The 22,204-nt window shown below is 42.6% G+C and overlaps 1 protein-coding gene across 14 annotated transcripts in view; it reads left to right on the top strand.

The window, feature by feature from the left end:
* The first annotated feature begins 5,529 nt into the window (after positions 1–5,529).
* TRAPPC8 (trafficking protein particle complex subunit 8) overlaps positions 5,530–22,204 on the top strand; it is a 106,711-nt gene continuing 90,036 nt past the window's right edge. For 6 of the 14 annotated variants that reach the window (XM_042854865.2, XM_042854864.2, XM_005279983.5 and 3 more), the window contains exons 1-3: positions 5,557–5,898; positions 17,882–18,076; positions 20,697–20,780. In XM_042854865.2, coding sequence (XP_042710799.2) covers positions 5,742–5,898; positions 17,882–18,076; positions 20,697–20,780 — 436 coding nt within the window. In that variant the 5' untranslated portion in view covers positions 5,557–5,741. Of the gene's footprint in view, positions 5,899–17,881; positions 18,077–20,696; positions 20,781–22,204 lie in introns of all 14 variants that reach the window. The other 8 variants (XM_005279987.5, XM_005279985.5, XM_005279986.5 and 5 more) reach the window with 3 other exon arrangements.

Genomic DNA, 22,204 nt, shown 5'->3' with positions numbered 1-22,204 from the left:
CTGGGCTGCCAGCCTCACTATCTCTTCCTTCTGCTTCTTTCCTTCCTTCCATCTGTCCTCTCACTCTTATTTACTCTCGCAAGCTTCCTGCCTCAATGTCCCACTTCCCCTTTCTTTTTTTCCTCCTCCTTCCTGCCATTTTTCTCACCCCATCTCTTCACTAATAATAATAATAAATAACGTAATTTAAATGATTCAGAGCCATTATTTTTTATAGCTGGGCTGTGGAACTATGTTAACTTATTACTATTACCCTTATCCTACCTTTTTATCCTTTCCTCCTACTATTTATCACACCCACTTGTAAACTGTAAGCTCTTCAAAGCAGAGATTGTTTCTTTGTACAATACAAATAATTAATAATAATAGCATGTGTTCTATCCAGTGCCCCTTTGGCCCTGTAAATAAAAGTGGTTTTATCTGAATCCTTTTTGACTGCACCATGTTAAGGGACAGTGAATCTGGGATACAACACCCTGAAGCAAATCTGTGCATTGAAGATTGGGCTATCTGACTTCCATTAGAAAGGCAGACAAATGAATGCTTGAAACAAAAACTCCAGAGCATAATAAAGCCCTTGTCTCATTCTAAGACAAGCCAGGAGACCACACCATAGAGGTGAAAATTTGGGTGTCTGGGATAAGATCAGGGCTTATATTGAAATAAGTATTCCAGAAAAATTGTTCCAGAATAACTATTTCAGTACATTTCCAAGTGTAGACAAGCCCTAAATATTTGCAGGATCTGAGCCTTACAGCCTGATCCAAGCCCAGTGAAGTCAAACAGTATTTTTCCATTGTCTTCAATGGCTTTGGGCCAGGTCCATCAATCCTGCAAGATGCTGAGCACTCTAGCCCCGTCACCTTGCAGGAGTGAGCTCTTAATACATAATGCAGTGATCTCATAGTTTTTCTTAGTGTTCCAATTTACCTAAGAACTATAGTAGTCCTTCACCCATAGGAGAAGGTGCAGAATTGAGTTGAGGCAGGAGGTGAAGTTGCAGTGAAATCTGGAGTGCGGGAAAAGGTTCAGAGAACATTGAGGCAGATTTTGTTGGGGAAGACAATTAGATACTCTGTACTTGAATTTGTTGGGGAAGACAATTAGATACTCTGTACTGGTAATTAATAAAGTTGAGCTGTATTTGATTTTTCTATTAAGACACACCTCATAAAAATTAACATTCTCTTGGCTTTTTTCAAAATCTTATTTATGAGTAATGAAGAATAAATACTGCAAAAATAAGATTAGTCTAAAAAAGGTAAAAAATAAGCCTTGTGCAGAATGTGATGCATTGTTCTGTATTACAATAAAATTAAATTAATACTTCAATATAATATTAGATAATTATGTGGTATTCAATATATACCACCATGGATTGCTCACGCAGAACCTGTAGTAAGCCTAACCAGGGCTTCTGGCGTTCCATAGATCTGTGGCCATAGAATTTGTTACACAATACACTCACTGTGGAATCTCCAGTATCTGGGATTTCATTTTGTTTTTAAATTATGTTTCTAGCTCTTATGGTTAAAAAGGCTTGGCCTATACTAAAAACTATGCTATGTAGGTTAGGGGTGTGAAATAAACCACACCCCTGACTGATACAGCTATGACAGCAAAACTCCCAGTGTAGGTGCAGCTGTGCCAACAGAGGAGTGCTTCTGTTGACATGGCTAACATTGTTTGGGAAGGTGAGGTTCCTGCATTGTCAGAAAAACTCCTTATATCAGTGTTTTTATCTGTGTCTATGCTAGGGAGCTATAGTGGCATAGGCTATGTAGTGTAGACACAGCCATAGAAAACCCCCAAAACATGAATCAAATGTAAACCAGTGCAGAGTCCTCTACCTGTGTGTTCAGAGAGCTTGAAACAATAATTCTGAGAGGTTATTCATTTCAATCAGGTTCCTGTGGATCCACGCTTCTATGGCTATAGAATATGGTAGTTTCTCAAGATTTAATGGAATTCAGCATTTCTGCCATGGAATTCACTATTTTGCTACAGTCAGGTGTCAGAAATTTCGTTTTCTATCTCCTTGCCCTGCTGGGTCCTGCTCACAGCTGCCTCTTGCTTGCTGCTATCCCCACAGTCACAGTGAGAGTAAACTGGATAAAGTGCATGTTCCCTGCACTATTCCATGGAGGTAGACAGCAAGTAGTTTGCCACCCAGAGATCGAGAACTGGAGTCCAGCTTCCAACGAGATAGGGGAGAAGAAAGAAATGTAGGCTGTGTAGTGATAATGTACAAACCAGGTAGCCTGGAGAACAGCACAACTGTTGAGCCTTGGGGAATCAGGGAGATAAGTGCTATAGCTGGCTACAAGAGCTGAGGCTCAAGAAGTTGAGTAGTGCTGCCTGGTGAGCAGAAAAATAATCCCATCCTCAAAAATAACCATGGTTGGAAACAATCACCAAAATATTGATGTCAGTGTTTTCACCTATGAGCGACACCTGTGTGTTTTTGAGGGACTGTGGGTGAGGGAAGATGGAAACAAAGGAACACTGCTGTTGAAAGTAAGGTTGCTGCTGTGAAATTTAGGTATGGTCACAGGGGCGCCAGAACGGGGGACACCAAGGGGCTATGGCCCCCCCCCTTTTTACTCTCCGTAAGGGCGAGCAATGGGGGAAGGGGGAACGGGGGAAGAGGAGCAAGCGGGAGACAAAGTCTTGGTGGGAGAGGCGGTGTGGGAACGGGGCCCTGGGGGGAGAGGCGGTTCAAGGGCGGAAGCTTGGAGAGAAGGGGCGGCACGAGGGCAGGCCCTCAGGAGAATGGGCAGTGCGGGGACAGGGCCTCGGAGGGAAGGGGCGGGGCAGTGGGGCCATGGTTTGGCTGCTGTTGGCCCCCTGACTTCTAGGGACCTTCTGCCACTCGTGCCTGGTCTATATTTAAAACTTGGATTGAAAAAGCTACAGAAGCCAGGGAAGTGAAAAATCCACACCCCTGAGCATTGTAGCTATGCCAACCTCTGGTGTAGCTGTAGCTAGGTTAACAGAAGAATGCTTCCGTCGGCCTAACTACCATCACTCAGTGAGGTGGAGTTCCTACAGTGAAGGAAAAACCCCTTCTGTTGCTGTAGTCTGTGTTTACACAATGGGATTACACTGGCATAGCTAGAGCACCATAGCTATGCCGCTGTAGCGTCCATAGTGTAGACATGGCCTTTGGAAGCTGAGATTCTCATGTAATCATATGACTCCAGTAGTGGAGTTTATGGGAAAACATGAAATATCATGTGACTTGCAATAAAATCATGAGAGTTGGCATCACTACCATGGAGTACCTCTCTCCCACAAAAGAGAAAACCTCCCCTGTGAGTCTTTGTTTCTGAAGCTCTTAATAAAGCCAGGTGAGTAACAGAAGTTTTGGTTCTCTGGCAATTCAAGTCAAACAGAAAACAATTTTTAATTATTCCCCCCAACCCCCCGCAAATTGAAAAGTTTAAAAAAAATGTTTCTGGTTGACTGAAAAGTTTTGTTTAGACAAAACTGAAATGTTTTGTTTTGATGTTGACCATTTAAAAACATTTTTGATTTTCTAAAAATAAAATTCAAGGAAATTTTGAAACAAAAAGTTGTTTTAAACCAAACTATCAAAATCTTTAGGTTTTGAGGTTTTTCTAACTGAAACCAGTTGACAAAATCAACACAAATTTGCAAAATGTGTTGATGTCGCCAAATGTACATTATTTGCCAAAAAAGCATCAGCTGAATAATTTCACTAAGCTCTCGCAGTCAGCATTGTGGGTCACAGTGCTTAATTTTGCATTGTGCCTCTGGAGCCAATCATCTCTGTGATGTTCTGTTTGGTTCAGTGTGGTGTCCTGTTAAACCCACATATTCTGTGGGATTTCCTGGTTTGCTCTCGGTGTGCTGTCCTCTGGGGGCTGGGTACTGTGTGATGCTTGGCGTAGCATGAATCATGTTGGGAATCCCCTGTATGCATCTCGGGAATTATGTTCCTTGGCACAGGAACTGTACACAACTGGCTGTTTCCCTGAACCCTGGGAGCTGGGGTCAGTGTGTTTGGCTGGGCATGGAGTCAGTGCTAGGTTTACAATGGCGCCATGGAGCCGGGCTATGCTCAGAAGGGGCCTCGGCCTGCTCTGCTTGCACTGTGCCCTGAGACCCAGCGAGTCCACTGGCTCTCCTCCCCGTGCCTTCAGCCCACCACTTGATCCTCTCAGCCTGCCTGCTGGCCAGCTGAGGGCTCCTCTCCACCTCTTGGCCACACCCATCGGCTTCTCTCTGTCTCCTGGACGGACCCCAGTACATCTCCAGCTCCAGGCAGTCTCTGCTTCCTATCACCTGTGGGGCTCCACCTGTCTCCGTGGAGCTGAGCCGCCTGGCATAGGTGCAGAAGCCTGACCAGTCTCGGCCAGTTTTTTGGGGATGACAGTGTGAGGGGCTTGGCTGAGTCCCTCAGGCAAGTGGGTCCTGAGTCAGCCCGGCAAGGGCAGTCCTTGGCCTGGATGATCGTGGCACTCCTGAGGGGCAGGAGCAATTCACCGCCCTGGGACCTGCACTGGCAGCACAGCCCAGCAAACAGTCGCCTCGTGGAGGGCCAGAGTGTGGCCGGGAGTGGATCTCTGGAGGGCTGAGTGGGGGTGCTGGGCTGTGAGAGGGTGGGAAAGATCTGTGCGTGCTGGGGTACTAGGGAATGGGGGTTCTGTGTGGGATGCTGGGCAATTGCTGTGGGGCTTTGGGCAGGGGGGCGCTGGGCAGAAGTGGTGGTGTGCAGGACGCTGTGCATTTGTGGCAGGGCCTGGGGTGGCCCTGGCCATAGGAAATCCTGGGGGTGTTCTGGTGTTGGATAGGGGGATGTGTGGCACAGCATGGGCCCACCCCTGAGGGGAAGGAGCAGGCTGGCAGCCCAGGGCTGGGCGGGCCATGTGCATCTGGCAACTGCCGATTTGTAAATAGTGCCTTCGCACTGGGCTGGGTGGAGCGGGGCTGCCCCTTGCTACGGAGACCAATCTCCCCATGTCACACTCCACTGCCCCCATGGGAGCCCACAAATCTGTTTGGCACCGGGCCTACAAAAACTTAAGCCAGCCCTGCATGCAGTCCCCTGGGTGGCTGAGGGCTGTGCCTTTGGTCGAACATGATGCCCCCCAGCAGGTTGGGGTTTGCACATTTGGCTGGGCAGGTGCCCCCTGGCACGTTAGAAGCTGTGCATTTGGGTGGGCACTGTGCCCGCCCCGGCTGGTTGGGGCTGGACACGGTGCACCCGGGACCGAATGCTGTATAAGGAGGTAACGCGCCCTCCGGGGTCGGTGGGGGACGGGGAGCTCCCTGCCGGGGTGACAGAGGGCGCGCACGAGCACTCAGCCGCGCTCGTGCTGGCACCCCGAGAACGAACGCGCTCGCGCAGCGTCTGACTGTGACGTGTGGCCCCACAGCGGCGAGAAGTTTCACTTTGCGCGCGGGGCCCTCGCCGTTCCACTTCCGACCCCGGCCTTCCGCTCAGCTGACGGCCCCAGCCCCGCCCCTACCTTCCACCTCATCACGTGAGCGGTCGCGGAGGCTGCCGGGATCGGGCTGTAGTCTCGGTTCAGGCTCAATATGGCGGCTCTGGGCGAGCGCTGAGGAGCCGGCGGGGTAGATTTGGTGGCGCTGGGGGTGCGTGTGGCCCTGTCCCGGCCGGAGCGCGTTAGCCGGTTCGGGGCTGAGGGAGCAGGAGGCGGCGGCGGTCGGGCGGGAGAGTGGCTGCGGAGCGGCGCGGGGCCTGCGGCGGGGAGATGGCCCAGTGCGTGCAGTCGGTGCAGGAGTTCATCCAGGACTCGTTCGTGCCCTTGGTGGCCGCGCTGTGCAGCGAGGAGGCGGAGAGACTCACCCGCAAGAACAACCTGGGCTTCTCCGAGCTGGTGAAGCCCTTCTGCCGCCTCACCTCGGAAGGTCTGTGCCGGCAGCGGGTGGGACGGGGCTTGTTTACATGGCAGCCGGCGGGGCGGGGCAGGGGAGCTGTCACTTGCACCCTAGGGCCGGGGGTGGGGAGGGTATTGGGGGCGTCCTGCTGCCGCGGGCCCGGCTGAATGGTACTTGTCCTGCTCGCCACGCCGCCGTGCGCCCCCGGGCCGGGGCCAGGAGATGCGAGCCCCTCCCTGTCCTTGGCCTGAACGGTTGCCGAGGGACAGATGCAGATCGGGGCAGGTATCCCCGAGCCCCGCTACCGTGTCACGCCGGGGGAAGGGGCGACTCGCTTTTGAGGGACGATTTCCAGTCAGTCTTACTTGACCTGGGAGGTGGGGGGAGGAGACCTCCTGGATGTGGGGCTGCTCCGGGACGTAGCAGTACACGCAGCTTAGAAGTGACTCTCTTTTCGCGGGGGGGTTATTAACCCGTGGAGTTCTTTATTTTAAATACCAGTGTAGTGAAATCTCGCTTGTTCAGGTTTTCCCCAGAACGTTTGATATCACACTTACTGCAGTATATGCCTGCAAACTTCTGGCAAGGCCCGTTTTAAAGGAACAGTGATTTTAAACTGAATGTCTTTTTAAAGTTCAGCTTATGAGGCGAATTATAGGTAGCTCTGCAGCATTTAATATTGGTTTGTTTTCTAAGCAGCATCAACTGGACTGAGTTTTATGTCAGTTTCTTATGGTGGGAAAAAATTACAGAAGTTCAAGCAAGTCAGGTTCCTCAAAATACTTCTTGAATTGCATCTGAGTTACTTTATAAAGCATTTAAGTGGATTCTACCAACTTGAAATCTAAACAATTTAAAATGTTAAACGTAGTTCCGTGCGTTACACCTGCCCTGAATTCACCTGCCATTCTTTGTTTGCAACTATATTTTTCTGCTTTCAGAAATATTTCCTCCCTCTTTTTGTTGCAGTATGGAAAAACTTTCAAATTACAGAGGAATCTGGTTGACTGGAAGATGACAAACAAAATGTGCATAGCAAACACAATGTGCAAAATATATTTTTTTTCTACTGTCCTTTAGTTGTAGCCATCTTAGGTGTTGTAATAGTAGTAGGTTAAAAAGTGTGCACTTTTTTAAGGAGAGGAGCAGCAAATGTAGGCCTCCTCCAACCCACTGCTATCCTTTGAATTTCTCACAATTGCCAGTAAGCAAAATTGAAAGTCAAACTTGTATCAGATAAATTTACATTTAATCTTTCTAAACTAAATGATCACGCTTGACCTTATTTGCTCTTGGGTTTGAGACATCCTGGTCTATAATGACAAAACTGTCTGATACATATCACATAATTTCTAGTACTTCTTGCTCTATACTTCAAGACCAAACTGCGTATCCAAATGTGTTAGCATTTTTATTATAGATACAATTCTTGCCAACCTTTCATTAAAATAAAAATCATGCCAACTTTCCAGGTTTAATTGAATACTCAGATTGTTGCTTAAGAAAGCCAAAAGAAATATGTGCGGTTTAAGGATCAACCTCCATCCCTGTATAAGCAATCTGTGGGGTTACACAGGTCATAGAAATGTAGGACTGGAACGGACCTCAAGAAATCATCTAGTCTAATTCCCCCAGGCTGAGGCAGGCCCAAGTAAACCTAGACCATTCCTGGCAGGGGTTTATCTAACCTGTTTTTAAAATCTCTAAGATGGGAATTCCAGAACCTCCCTTGGAACCCTATTCTAGTATTTCAGAGTAGCAGCCGTGTTAGTCTGTATCCGCAAAAAGAAGAACAGGAGTACTTGTGGCACCTTAGAGACTAACAAATTTATTAGAGCATAAGCTTTCGTGGACTACAGCCCACTTCTTCGGATGCATATAGCTATATAAGTGGGCTGTAGTCCACGAAAGCTTATGCTCTAATAAATTTGTTAGTCTCTAAGGTGCCACAAGTACTCCTGTTATTCTAGTATTTGGTTAGGTTAGATAGAGGGAAGAACTTTCTAACTCTCCCTTGCTGCAGATTAGGCTGATACTACTTGTCCTGTCTTCACTGGGCATGGAGAACAATTGATCGTTGTCCCCTTTATAATAGACCTTAGCATAGGCATCTATACTTGGAGCTGGGGGCTGTGATTCTTAGTGCAGGTAGGCGTGCTCATGCTAGCTCTTTTTGAGCTATCTTGCTAAAAATAGTAGGTAGCCGAAGTGGCAATGGCAAGGAGCAAAGAGGGCTAGCTTCCCCGAAATCGTATGCAAAGGTCCAGATGGATTTGTACTCAGGGTGACTAGCCTGTGTCGCTGCCTGCCACTGTCCATTCTACAGTGTCTACACTACTGTTTTTAGCATGCTAGCTTGATGAGAGCTAGCATGAGCGTATGTAATCGAGCTCAGAAACACACTCCAAGCTCCAAAGGTAGATGGAGCCATAGTTGAAGATTATCAGGTTTTCCCTCAGTCGTCTTTTCTCTAGACTAAACATGCACAGTTTTTTAACCTTTCCTCATAGGTTAGGCTTCCTAAACCTTTTATCATTTTTCATTGCTGTCTTTTTGGACTCTCTCCAGTTTGTCTGCATCTTTCTTAAAGCGTTGTGCAGAAAACCAAACATAGGACTGTATGGGACAGTTACCTCATGTGTTTTAAATATGACAGGAAAGTTTCAGGAAAAGTTGTAGTGGACAACTAGGGAAAAACTTTGCTATAGGAGAAATTTCTTCCCAATGTCTATCTGGTTACACTTGTCAGAGGCAGAAAGATTTAATTTCTTAACTTTCTGCAGCCTGTTAATAGATCCCAGGATATTAGCCATATTGACAGTAGCATCACATGGTGTGCTTATAGTCAACTTGTAATGCCCTTTAGCCCCTAGCTTTTTTTTTTTTTTAATGGAGATATCCTATCTCCTAGAACTGGAAGGGACCTTGAAAGGTCATCGAGGCAAGTCGAGTCCAGCCCCCTGCCTTCACTAGCAGGACCAAGTACTAATTTTGCCCCAGATCCCTAAGTGGCCCCCTCAAGGATTGAACTCTCAATCCTGGGTTTAGCAGGCCAGTGCTCAAACCACTGAGCTATCCCTCCCCCTCATTACCAGCAGTACTATTTTGCCTTGCCAACTATTCTCCATTTTGTATCTATTTGATTTTTTTCTTAAGTGTAGTACTTTGTACTCTTTTGAATTTCATCTTGTTGATTTTAGACCAATTTTCCAATTTCAGTTATTTTGAATTCTAATCCTGTTCTCCTTAAGTGCTTGCAACTCCTCCCAACTTGGTATCATCTGCAGATTTTATAAGCATACTCTCCATTCCATTATCCAAGTCATTGATGAAATTGTTGAATAATAGTGGACCCAGGACAGACTACTCCAAGACCCCACTAGATACGTCCTCCCAGTTTGACAGCAAACCATTGATAGCTACTATTTTGAGTACAGTCTTTCAACCAGTTATACATCCACATTATAGTAATTTAATCTAGATCACATTTCCCTAGTTTGCTTATGAGAGTGTCATTTAGGCCTGTGTCAAAAGGCTTACTAAAATGAAGATATATCACATCTACTGCTTCCCTCATCCAGTAGGCCAGTCAAGGAAGGAAGCAGTGCTGGTTTGACATGATTTGGTTCCCTCTTGTACCAGTTGTAAATGTTCCATATTTTTCTAAATGACAGCTATTAACTTATTCTGTAGTCAGTGACGTAAAGATGCTGTGTTTGTGACTTCAGTTACTACCTGCTACTTTTGTTGGTGTCTATATAAACATCTCTATTTACTCCATGGCAAGGTGGAACTGAATTCCAAAGCAATGTTAATTTATTTTTATCTGAATAAAATATCTTCAATCCTCCGTCAAAACACACAAAACTATGGCTCATAGTTGAAGACTTATTTGATGACTTTTGAGGATGTTTTCTCCAGGCACCTTGGCTCCATTGTCCAGGCTGCCTGATTCCAAACTTCCTGTGTGTGTCAGGGAAGTGAAGAGTTTGTAGCCACTTCCTGTGGCTTGGCTCTCTGGGCTTTGGCTGCTGTATCTTAATTCAGCTGACCACACACTCTAGCTGCAAGTTGACTCCTGCTTTAGTTGCATGGAAAATACAGGGAGTACACACTATAGTTAACTTCCTCTTGTGGGGAACGCTGGAGAGCAAGAGGCAACTGCAAATCAGGGAGCAGAAAATGTGATACTTGATACTTAACTGTGGCCAAATGGAGAGTTCTGTCTATGCTATGGCATAGCTATGCCTCTTGTATCTATGCTATCTTCATGGTCCTAGCTCAGGTGGCTATCCTGAGCCATTTCCTCAATGTCCACACTGCTAGTTTTAGCACCCCAGCATGAGGGAGCCTGTCTGCTAGTGTTGAGAGGCTAGTTCCCAGCTGCAGTCTAGACACACCCTTATTGGCAGTTAAATTGATGCAGCCAATTGGTAGCTTGATTCTTTTTAAGATTAATTTATTTACTGAAAAAGTGTATTCCTACTTTACAAGGGCTTGTCTAGATGGGGAAATAGCCCACAATAGCTATTCCTCAGTAGCTACCTATGTGAACATTCTTATTCTGAATTTGTTTAAAACCACACAAAGGCACTCTTAGTGTGGAATAAGTGTCAACTTGGGGAGTTAATGTGGAATAGCTGTTGTGCTTTGGATTCACACTATAGCTTATTTTACAACAGCTTTACCCTGTGAACCAGCCCTTGTATAATAGGAAGATATAACTGCCATACTGGACCAGATTAGTGGTTCTTCTAGTACAGGGGGCGGCAACCTATGGCATGCATGCCAAACATGGCACGCAAGCCGATTTTGAGTGGCATGCTGCCGAGGTCCCGGCCCTCAACCCCCCCGCCCACTGCTCTCCCCTGCTGGGGCAGGAGGCAGACGCTTGGTCCTGCGGCGGCTAAGCTTCCCCCCTCCCCCGCTTCTTCTCCCAGCGTGGTGCTTTCCTGCCCCTCCTTCTCCTTCCTGTGCCGATCAGCTAATCGCCATGGGGAGGGGGAGCGGAGCAGAGCCGAGCGGCAGCGTGCTCCCTGCTCCATAGAGGAGGCAGAGAAGAGGTAGGGACAGGACCTTGGGGAAGGGGGTGGAACAGGGCATATCCCTTCCAGCCCCCTGCTATGAGCTGCTTAGGGCAGGGGGCTGGGAGCACCCCCATGAGCCGAGCACCCCAGCCCTCTGCCCTGAATCCCCCCCACACACACCCAGCCTTCTGCCTTGCACCTCCACACACCCCCATCCCCCTGCCCTGAAACACCCCCCCCCCCCCCCCAGGTCTGGGTCCCGGCTGCTGTCCCCTTGCCAGCTGGCGTCCCGGCCGCAGGCCCCGCTCAGCCCGCTGCCAGCATAGGTGAACAGAACCCCAGGCTGGCAGCAGGCTGAGCAGGCTGGTGGCATAAGATCAGCATTTTAATTTAATTGTAAATTAAGCTTCTTAAACATTTTGAAAACCTTGTTTACTTTACATACAACAATAGCTTAATTATATAATATAGACTTATAGAGAGAGACTTTCTAAAAAACGTTAAAATGTATTACTCGTATGCGAAACATTAAATTAGAGTGCATAAATGAAGACTTGGCACACCACTTCTGAAAGGTTGCCTACCCCTGTTCTAGTGCCATATGCTGTTTCTGACATCAGCCTGTACTAAGTACTTAAGAGAAAGTTTCAGGAAAACTTGTAGTGGACAACTAGGGAATAATTTTGCTATGGGGAAAGTTTCTTCCTAGTGTCCATCAAATTAGCACCTTGCAGAGACAGGAAGAATTGATCCCTTAACTTTTTGTATCCTGTGTAATTTATACTCTTGTGTATATATAAATGTCTATTCCTCTTTTGAATCTTGCAAAGCTATTGGTTTCAGTGATGATTTGTGGAACTCATGAGCACAAGTTAATTATTCATTGTCTTTATATAAAAAAAAGTTTTCTTTAATCAAGTTTAAATTTGTCACCTTTGAATTTCATCAAATATCCCATTTTATTATGGAAAAGAGTAAATAACTGTAGGAGTCCTCAAATTATTTTCCATATCCGATTCAATATTTTGTATACCTCTATCGTGTCCCCTCATAATTGTTTCCTAACTGAACTGTTGCAATTTCTTCAGTCTTCATTTGGAAGCTTTTTCATGCCTCTGATTGTTGCCGATGGCTGTCTCTGAACCCCTGATTTCTGCTGTATCTTTTTTTGAGCAAGAGTAGCCAGAGCTGAATATAGTATTTCAGGAATTAATATGAAAGTTATTAGCTATTTCATGCCATGTGTCATTTCAATTTATGGGTTGTTGAACACTTCTACATTCTGAGCGGAAGTTTTAATTGACCTTTTATTTTTATTTAATTTAATTGACCTCTGATTATTGCCTGATAATCAAAAAGTCACCTAGAACAGTGACATCTTAGATAGTAAACTCTTTGGAGCAGGTAGCTATCATCATGTTATCTGTTTGTACTGTGCCTAGCACAACGGGACCCTGATCCATGTAATACCAATAATATCTTTCATAGAAGTATGGCTTTACTTATAAGATAAAATTATGCAGAATAAGTCTTATATATTTGATGGTTCTAAACTGCTGAATTAGAGAGGGAAATCTAAAAGGGAATCTTAAATCTCTCAGGTCCATTATTTTGAGTTTTTGGTATTTTTGCACAAGAGCTCTCTCTTTGTATGTGTATAAAGCTCTTTTACAGTGAGGGCCAATACTGTTTTTGAGATTCTTGAGGTGCTACTGCAATACAAATAACTTTTATACAAAGAAATGACAGATTTAGATACTACTCATTTAGTTTTACTTTGTCTTGTACTGTCTTTATTCTGGACTCTGGCACCCCCAATTAACCACCTGCCGAGGATTAACTACTCTAATGTGAAATCTCTACAACATATATAGTCACTTATTTAATATACGGTAAATTTGTAGTATGGATTTTTGTCTATAATTAACATAACCCATAACAACAGGCCTATCAGAAAATAGGCTCTGAGAAATAGTCAGATTTGCGATGATAGAAAATCTTAAGCATGGGTTCAAAGCATTTTTTACAAATGCTCAAAATCTTGGAAAAATCCTTAAATCCTAATTCAGAGTTTGATCCCATGGACAAGTTTTACATGAAGGAATTGATTTTGTTGCCCCAATTATCACATATTACCTTAAAAAAAAAACCCTAACATTCTGCAATAACTAGAAGATTTAATGAAAGTGTGACTTTTTAAAATATCTTCCTGAGATAAGCCATGGCATGTTTTCAATTTCTTTATATTTGTTGCTTTCAGGCTTATTGTTAAAGAACCTTATAAGAGGTATGGATAACAGCTACAAAATGTGTTTTGGTAATGTTTCTGTGTGTTTTGGTAATGATCAACACAGACTTGTTTTGTAAAGCAAATGAAGGTGTATCGTTTAGATAAATGGCACTGTAGGTTCTAAGAGAACAGCGAAAAGGTGTTACTTGGTTTCTTCCATTTTGAAAGATTCTGTTGCTTTGCTGGTACTAATACCTTTAAAAACAGAGGCGAGACAAGGTGGGTGAGATAATCTTTTTCTTGGACCAACTTCTGTTGATGAGAGAGAGAAGCTTTTGAGCCACAGAGAGCTCTGCTTCAAGTCTGGGAAGGGTAGTCCCAGCATTATAGAGAGCTCTGTGTAGCTTGAAAGCTTGTCTCTCTCATCAACAGAAGTTGGTCCAAGAAAAGATATTATCTCACCTACCTTATCCCTCTAATATCCTGGGACAGACACAGCTACAACTACACTGCATTTGAAAACAGAAGAAATGTTTAAAGTGCAGTCATTGTGTATATATTCTCCAACTCCTGGGAATTTTGCCAAGTTCTCCTTAAAGGAGACACTTTGGTTCTGGGGTGAACAGAGTTGAGCTAACCAAAAGAGTCTTCCTCTTTTAATAACTGTATACCCATTTCTCCCCTGTGCCTGCTCCTCCGCCTCCAAATTAACTTCACTAAGTGTGGAAAATATAATGGATTGTCACATTTCTAAAGCACTTGCATTGTAGTGTACTGTACTCTGAACATGGAATTTCTTGTTCAAGGAATGCCCACAAAGGAAGAATAGCTGTCTTCCATTATCAACATTTAACTGGAAGGATCAGACTCCAAGTGGTGCAGGGGCAGTTCATTAACTTGGGAAGGAATATAAAACCTTATGTTTCATGGTTTAAACCAATCTTTAATGATTAGGGCAAGGCCTTCATGGGGGCAGCTTACTCCACGTATTACTTATTGCCAGTGTTCTTGCACAGTCTTTTGGAGTATCTGATGCTGACTGCTGTTGGAGATAGGATACTGGGGTAAATGGACCACAGATCTGATTCTTTGTGGCAGTTCCTGTGTTCCTATGCAATGTGTCCTTAAGATGCCAAGATTTGGCTTTAGGGAGTGAGTTCCTCAATGATTCCACAGACAAAGCTCTGCACTTGGGTTCTATGATGTATACCCTAGGTTCAATCAGCCTATTCGTGTTGATTGCATCTCCAAAGTAGGGTTCAGAGAGCTGGTCTCTGAGATTACCAGGCCTCAGCCAATTTAGGGTTTAATGGAAGGGACTGAGGAGCCGAACTTTAAATTGTCTTCCAAGCCAGTGCTGGATCCAATGTAGAGTACAGAGTGCTGGTGAATGTGTCCTTGTCTCTGTCCTTGACAACTAAAGATGTTTGTGTGAGGCATTCTGAAAAATCATGAACAATTATTTGCTTCTTTAAAATGACACAAAAAAACCCATGTTTTCTTCACAGCAGGTTTTTTGAAGTCCTGCATATGGTAATGCCTTTGGGGTGATGGGAGGGAACTTTAACAGCTATATTCTAGCTTTGGGGTTCTCAAACTGGGGGTCGGGACCCCTCAGGGGATCATAAGGTTATTACTTGGGGGGGTCACAAGCTGTCAGCCTCCACCCCAAACCGTGCTTTGCCTCCTGCATTTATAATGGTGTTAAATATGTACAAAGTGTTTTTAATTAATGGGGGGGGGGGGGGAGTCACGCAGAGAGGCTTGCTACGTGAAAGGGGTCACCAGTGCAATAGTTTGAGAACCACTATTCTAGCTCTTGTAATTGAAACTGGTAAATATAGGATTGATGGCAATTACCTTCACTCTTGTTCACTTTCTTGAGATGGTGCCTACAGTGAATGCATAATATAGTGGTTCTCCTCTCCATTCTGAGGTCTTAACGGATTTGAGTGTTGCTAATGGCCTCAAGTTAAGAATAGACAAGAGTTCAAGAACCATTCTTCTTGGTCATGATGAACTCTAATTCACATCTAGTAACTTTTTTTTTTCTTTTCTGGCTGTCCTAAAGTGAGGGGGGTTAGCTTTAATGGTAAGAGACTCTTTAATCTCAAGTAGTCACACATGGAAAAGATAGCATAAACCCACCTGTGTTGGTAGCATGAACTTCTGCTTTCATAAACCACATTGCTTAAAATGTAACTTTTTCACGTGGACACTTAAAACTTATCTACAACTTTCTTTCCCTTCTACCCATCTTTTCTTTAAATAGTAGGATAGTTATCTAGTGAACATAGACTTTTAATGTCTAACACCTTTTTTGATTAACTATTCTCTTGTTTGTAGTATGTCAGTTTAACATGGAATGGCTTACTAATCAGTAACTATCGTATTTTCTTTGACATATAGCCCCTTTGATTTCTCTGTCAGTTGTCAACTGACCTATTACTAAGTCATTCCCTGACCAAAATTTCCTGGGAGCTCTTGAAATTTTTCTTATTCTGTTAGGGATTAAGGCAGCACATAACATCCTAGATTCTCTTAATCATTTAAGAAATCTAGTTACAAAAGTAGAATCTCCCACAGAAAGGTTTTAATTAAGACATTTAGACGTTGTTTTTGACTGCCAGTTTACAAATCTTGCTTTTAACCATGTTTGATTCTTGGAAATTAAAAAAAAATCTGAAAATGACTTTTTTGCATCTATGCAAAATCTTTCAGGGGAACACAATGTAAGCGATTTTAAAAATGACTTGGTTTATTTTATTTATGAAGTAGGTTTTGTGCAATTTGAGAACTAAAATTGTTAGATTCAGAACCATAGCCCATGCATTTGTTAAAGCTGCATAGGAAGTTGGAATTAAAACTGGATATTGAACAGAATCTGTATTTTACAAAGGAGCAATGTAAAACATCTAATGTTAATATATTTTTATTGTTGCAATTTTAATGGTCAAAATTTAATTTTGGTTAAATAATGGATCTTGGTTTTAAATTAAAAAAAAAAAACTAATGGGAAGCTGACGAATATGCCATGGCTTGTCACAGCATTTATAAGAGATCTATTCCTGTCAAGAATCATTTGAGAGAAATCCTGACTTTATCAAACTACATGATTAAAAAATGGTTGGTGGTATTTTTGACACTGGCAGTTTGTCATCTTAGTATTTTTGACAAACCGTTGAGTGAAACTTCTTGGGAGTTTGCTATGCTTGTCTCTTTAAAATCCAGCTAAGACAGCCAAGTTTCCGGGCTTTGGTTAAAAGACATCTAATTAGTTCATAAAGACATTCAAAATGAACATTACTTTGTCATAGTTAATCTTCAGCCATTGAAGGTAAGCTAATTGTCTATCCTATTGTCAAGGTATTGCAGCATGTCTGGTATGTAACAGGAGACAATAATTAGAGGCTGAGAGAGTTTGTAGGTATAACAACAGAAGTGTGATAGTCTTATCTCTGAATTATTTTGTTCTGGTTTGTGAAAATACTAGTTTTGTGAAACAACTCTCTGGATAGTCACCTCTGATGGCTTGCTATTAGAGCTTCCACTGAAATAATTCTGAGAGCTCCATAACAAGCCTCTCAGAACCTTTTTGGTTGGCTTTTATTGAGGATTCTTTTGTAACTTGGGTTATTGACTGTTGGCTTCTGTGTAACTATTGTGCTCGCTCATTACAACTGACGTGCACATGCCCAATGTTTTCTTTGAGTTGTGGGAATAAAATGAATTGAGGTGTCTGAATCCAGGTCCTTAAATGTATTTGACTGTTGCTCTGCTCATCATTACAACACCTAACCCCTAGGTGGCCTGCTTCTAAGTGGAATTTTTAGCTTCAAGCTAGGTGCCTATCTTTTCCATATAATGCCTGGGGAGAGCTCAGTGCCCGATTAAGGGATTTTCAGAAGATGGACAGTTGAATGGAGAGCTTCTTGAGCTAACCAGGAGTAATGGTGAGGAGCGTCTGACTCGGTGCACCTGTCTGATGGGCCTGAGATAGGCAACTCCTTCCACTTGGGATCCTCAACTGTGAACACTCTCATAGAGTTAGATACCGAAGCCAGGTCAACTGATCTAGTATTCCATATCCTTGCAGCTGAAACCATATGTCTGTCTCCTACTCATGCCTGATTCCACTCTTGTGTTTGCTCTACATTTTTCTGTGCCCTCCCGTGTCTTTTGTGCAGGTCTCTGCTGCTTTTCCATCTATTGATGGCCTGCATCTGGGCTTCTTGAAGTGGGGGCTGGCAGGCAACAGTGTTAGGCATATTTAGAGCACACTTTTGAGATTGTTTAGTTTGAGAATCCAACTCTGGGGCCACCAGAGCTTTGGCTTGTTAACTGTGGGGTGGTATAAGTGCTAGTATCGGACTGGTGGGGGCTTAAGCATCTATGGATTTAGATAATAGCTGAACAGTGGCTTTGAAAGTGTCAATGGTGCCTAAATGCTGGACTTAGCCAACTAAAGAGTCAGACACGGGTCTAAGTCCATTTAAGGATTGGGGTCCTAGCCTATATATTTTCATTTAATACTTTGGTATTAAGGACTATCTTATTCCAGCATGAAACTAGGGTGGCATGGAGAAAATTGTAATTTAACCCAAGAACAATCTTTTTAGTTATGTAAGTTCTCTTTAAATTTTGAATATATTTTGTCAAAGTTGATACATCCAGAACTAAAATACAGTTGCAATTGTTGCAATAAAATATTCAGTTTCAAAAAATCATTTTCTTTTCTTTTCTTTTTTTTTTCTAGTTCACATGAGAGATCCTAACAACCAGCTTCACGTAATTAAAAACTTGAAAATTGCTGTCAACAACATTATTACCCACTCACCTCAGCCAGGAGGCATTCGGAAACTTCTAAATGATGTTGTATCTGTCAGTCAACCGGCTGAAGGATTAGTAACTAATGTGATTACTGCAGGAGATTATGATCTCAACATTAGTGGTATGTAACAAGATTTATTCTGTGTATTTTTTTTTTTTTTATATTTTTCCACTGTATCTTAAATTGGAGTTTTCTACATTTTCAAAACATTTGCAGTGGTAGCTTATTTTTACTTAATACAGTTTCCTTGAGGATTGAGTACTACTGCTAAATTATTAATATTGTGATGCTTATTTAAAGTACTTTGGAGGTACATATTAGAATTTTTACTCAATAACTTGTTTAATCATATGTAACTTGATTCCAAATGTTAATGTAATGCAGAAAACACTTGTTGATCAGATTTAATATATTAATTCCGTTGTGAATTGTCAATGGTGACAAAGAAAAGTTTTATCTATATTAAAAAAAACTTCCAATTATTTTGGGCAAATACTCTTCCATCAGATTTTATTGCCACCTTTCAAGTTTATAAAGCTGCCAACTACATTCTGAAATCAAATATTTAAGGCATTATGCACTGTTGTATTATAGAAAATTAATTTTTTTACTAAGTAATTGTAACCATATAGTGTACTTGATCTGGGGCATCTAAATCTGTGAAAATAAGTCCATAACACTGCCACCATAGTACTGTCATATTTTGAAGCTGTACCTAACTTTTTTTTTTCTATACTCATCCTCACTAGATTGCCAACCCCAAGCTCTTAAACTCATGATTTTAAAAATAAACTTTGGGAAGCCAGGGGAATATTTGCTTGCCTTCTTGTTTTTGAGCCTTTAAGATTGACATGTGTAAATTCTTAGCTGCAGCTCTGATGGTTAGAAACAGTTTTAAATGAAAGTTAAAACTTTTTATATCATTGCCCAAAACTTCAGGAACTGAAGCATTAAGGAAAATACCAAATATCATGAGATGTGATTGGCAATTCTGAACTCCTCCAAGTTAAGGCCATAATCCAGGAAAGCATTTGCTTAACTGCAAGCATGTTAGTATGAATATCCTATTGAACTATTTGTGTTCAGCATACACTGAAGTCCTTTGCTGGATTTAGGACCTTAGTGAGCCATTAATAGCTTCTGATATCTCCTTGTTATTGTGGTGTGTTTCTTTAGAATATCTGAAAATCACATTAATATTATAGGGTGTCTTTTCAGTTTTAAAGAACTAAACCCTGTAACATGATATGAAATGTTGGTGATTAATCTCTTAAATTTCAGTGTTCAGGGGTAGTTTCTTGCAAAAACAATTAGTTTGTAGAGACACTTTCACAGTTTCCATGTCTCAAGCAATATCTTACATAGGCAGCTGAAGTCTTCCTTACATAGTGAAAATCTTCAGAAATATGGAGATTTAGATGCATATGGAATTCCCATCTTGCATGTACCATAGTGCATTATTCATGAGGAAGTCTCCCATAATCTTCTTCCAAACACTGCAGTTTTTCAGGTTGAGTATATTTGAATGCAAAGTTGGAATATCTGTTTTTTCCTGTAATGCTGTAAATAATAACCTGGGTCCAGTTATGTACGATTTTGAATACCTGTTTCATAACACACACCGCCCCCCCCCCGTTCTTCCTGTCAAAACTTAGTTTCTTGTTTCTAATCATCCTTGTCAGGAAGCCCCCTGACAATATATAGGGAGAGCCATATATTCTGGATGCATGAATCTGCCTCCCCTAGAATACTATCTTTAAACTGAATTTTATTAGTTTTCTGTGCTTTTGTGCTCTTCTGTTTTAGGGCACTCTGGGGAGCTAGCAGTATACTGCCAGGATATATCTGCTCTTGCTGGCCAATGTAACTCTGTTGTATTGTGTTAGGGCATGACAGACTCCCTGATCTCTGTGCTGAAAGCTGTTAAGAAAAGTACTCAAAGTGGTGTTGCACAACCTTCTCCCTCAACAAGTAATATGAATGTTGGTTTTTTTAATATTGCTGTGAGTTTAACTGCAAACCTGTGAGAGCCTGTGAAACTGCTTCTCATGACCATAGTAACTATTTTTGGTGTGATAACCCTAAAGTACTTTAGTCTCTTTTTTTTAATTAAGTCACTGTTCTTATTTGTAGTAGATGAAACTGTTCTTTATCAGTTTACCACAAGGTATGAAATTTCAATTATGTGGTGTTTTTAAAATCTTTTTATTAATAGCAAAGAACAAGGAAATGACCTTAGGCTGCATTACAGCTTAAAAATTAAGAAACTTTATCCTGGAGAACTGTGATGCATTATACAATTTAGCTGACTTGTAACTAGTTCTGTTCGTTACTCTTACTTAATCCATTTCTGTTACAGCTGTCGTCTTCATAATCTGAGAAATTTGGCAAAGGTTTAGCTGGTTAAGGTTATAGTCTCCTCTCTCTGGAAAAACTGACAAATAGAAATGTTTAATCCTTTCAGTGTATGGTTCTGATTCTTCACGTGCAAACCCCAATGTCCATTGAAATCAATGGGAGTTTGGGGTGCACAAGAAATGAAGATCTCTGATAGCATATGGTCAAATGTCTAACTTTTTTGTAGCATGAAATACTTAGTTTTCAGGAGACAAATTGTTTCAGGCCCTGATGGCGGATGTGGTACAGTACTTTACTCTTTCACATGACCAAAACCTAAGAGCAGATAGTATATATGCACCTGACACTGGTTAGCTTAATAATATCATGTTTTCTCTATCAGATCGCTCAGTTAAAGCTAGTGTTCCTTGGTACAATAATTGGAAAGACACACTGATGGAACTGAACACATCCACGTTTTATTCAGGTATTTTTTTTTTTTGCGATTGGTGCGGGTTTGCCAAATTGCCCTTTATCTATTCTTTTCCGTGTGCCTCGTCCACCTTTCCTTACCATCCTGCTGTAGCTGTTCAGCACTTTCTTTGGCATAGATGTGTGTATTCCTCATTTTTTTCCCAAAAATAAAAATTGTTGGTGATGGTTGTATGATTTTTCTTCTTTTATTATCCATATTTCTACTCTTGCTGCTAATTAACAAATTATTTGTGGTCATTCCATAGGGTCAAACTAAGTGCAGAGTGAACAGATAGATTTCTGATACACAAAAATTGGTTCCCCCTCCCTTGTTTGGCCACATGGAATTGTACATTGTCAGACTGTTCTAGTATTTCAAATAAAAATACTTCCCTCTTTTATTCTCAATTATTCTATGTGAATAGTAGTATTGCTCATTTTATAACCTTAATACTAATATTGATCTACAGTAAAAGTTCCTTTATCCTATTGAAGTTTTCTGTGTGGATTTGATTCATTCTCAAGAGTACAAAACTTTTTATAAGAGCTCTTCTGTCTTAGTTAATTGTTGTTGCAAAGAAATGAGGTGGCTTTTACTTAGTTTGCTAATTTATAACATGACACGCTGTTATAACTAAGTCTGAGGTTTTGTCAGGGATGTTTTTAGTAAAAGTCATGGACAGGTCACGGGCAATGAAGAAGAATTCACAGAAGCCTGTGACCTGTCCATTTTACTAAAAATATCCCTGACAAAATGGGGAGCCCAGCTGCGGGGTCTCCACACAGTCTGCAGAGGTTGGGCAGCTGCGGGGTGCCCTTCCAAGCTCTGGGGGCCCCCACTGCCTTTGGGGGCTTGGAGCTCTAGGGTACCCCTCTCCATCCACGCCGTACGGGAGCTTTGAAGGTGGGTCGGAAATCCGGGGGCCCAGCTGCCCTCGGTGGCTCAGAGCTTTGGGGTACCCCTGCAGTGGCTCCCGGGTCTCCCACGGCAGCCAGGAGCTCCGGGGGCCCCCACCATCTGCAGTGGCCAGGAGCTGCGGGGGAGCCCCACTGCCCAAGGTGGCCAGGAGCTATGGCCACACCACTTGTGGTGGCCGGGAGCTCCGGGGGACGGGACCGCCACCCCGGGACCCTGCAGCTCCTGGCTGACATGGCTGAATTCATGGAGGTCACTGGAAGTCACGGATTCCGTGACCTCCATGAAAAAATTGTGGCCTTCATTATAATCTATTAAAAATAACTAGATCTGTGATCTTAAATATTTAGCTTAAAGATTGTACACAATGAAGTTACACCTGCAATTTAAAAAATCAGGTTTGCTATTGAAGTTTCCTTTTCAGAGGGTGCTAAATGCCTTCTCCTGAGTGTGCCAGAACATTACATATATGTACTTTTTGATATATGCGCTTTCCTTTTACTCAATGAGCAAACTGTATG

The sequence above is a fragment of the Chrysemys picta genome, chromosome 2, assembly GCF_011386835.1.
Source record: "Chrysemys picta bellii isolate R12L10 chromosome 2, ASM1138683v2, whole genome shotgun sequence".
NCBI lineage: Eukaryota > Metazoa > Chordata > Testudines > Emydidae > Chrysemys > Chrysemys picta.
Note: the sequence above shows the minus strand (reverse complement) of the source record. Positions and strands in the feature narration are given on the sequence as shown.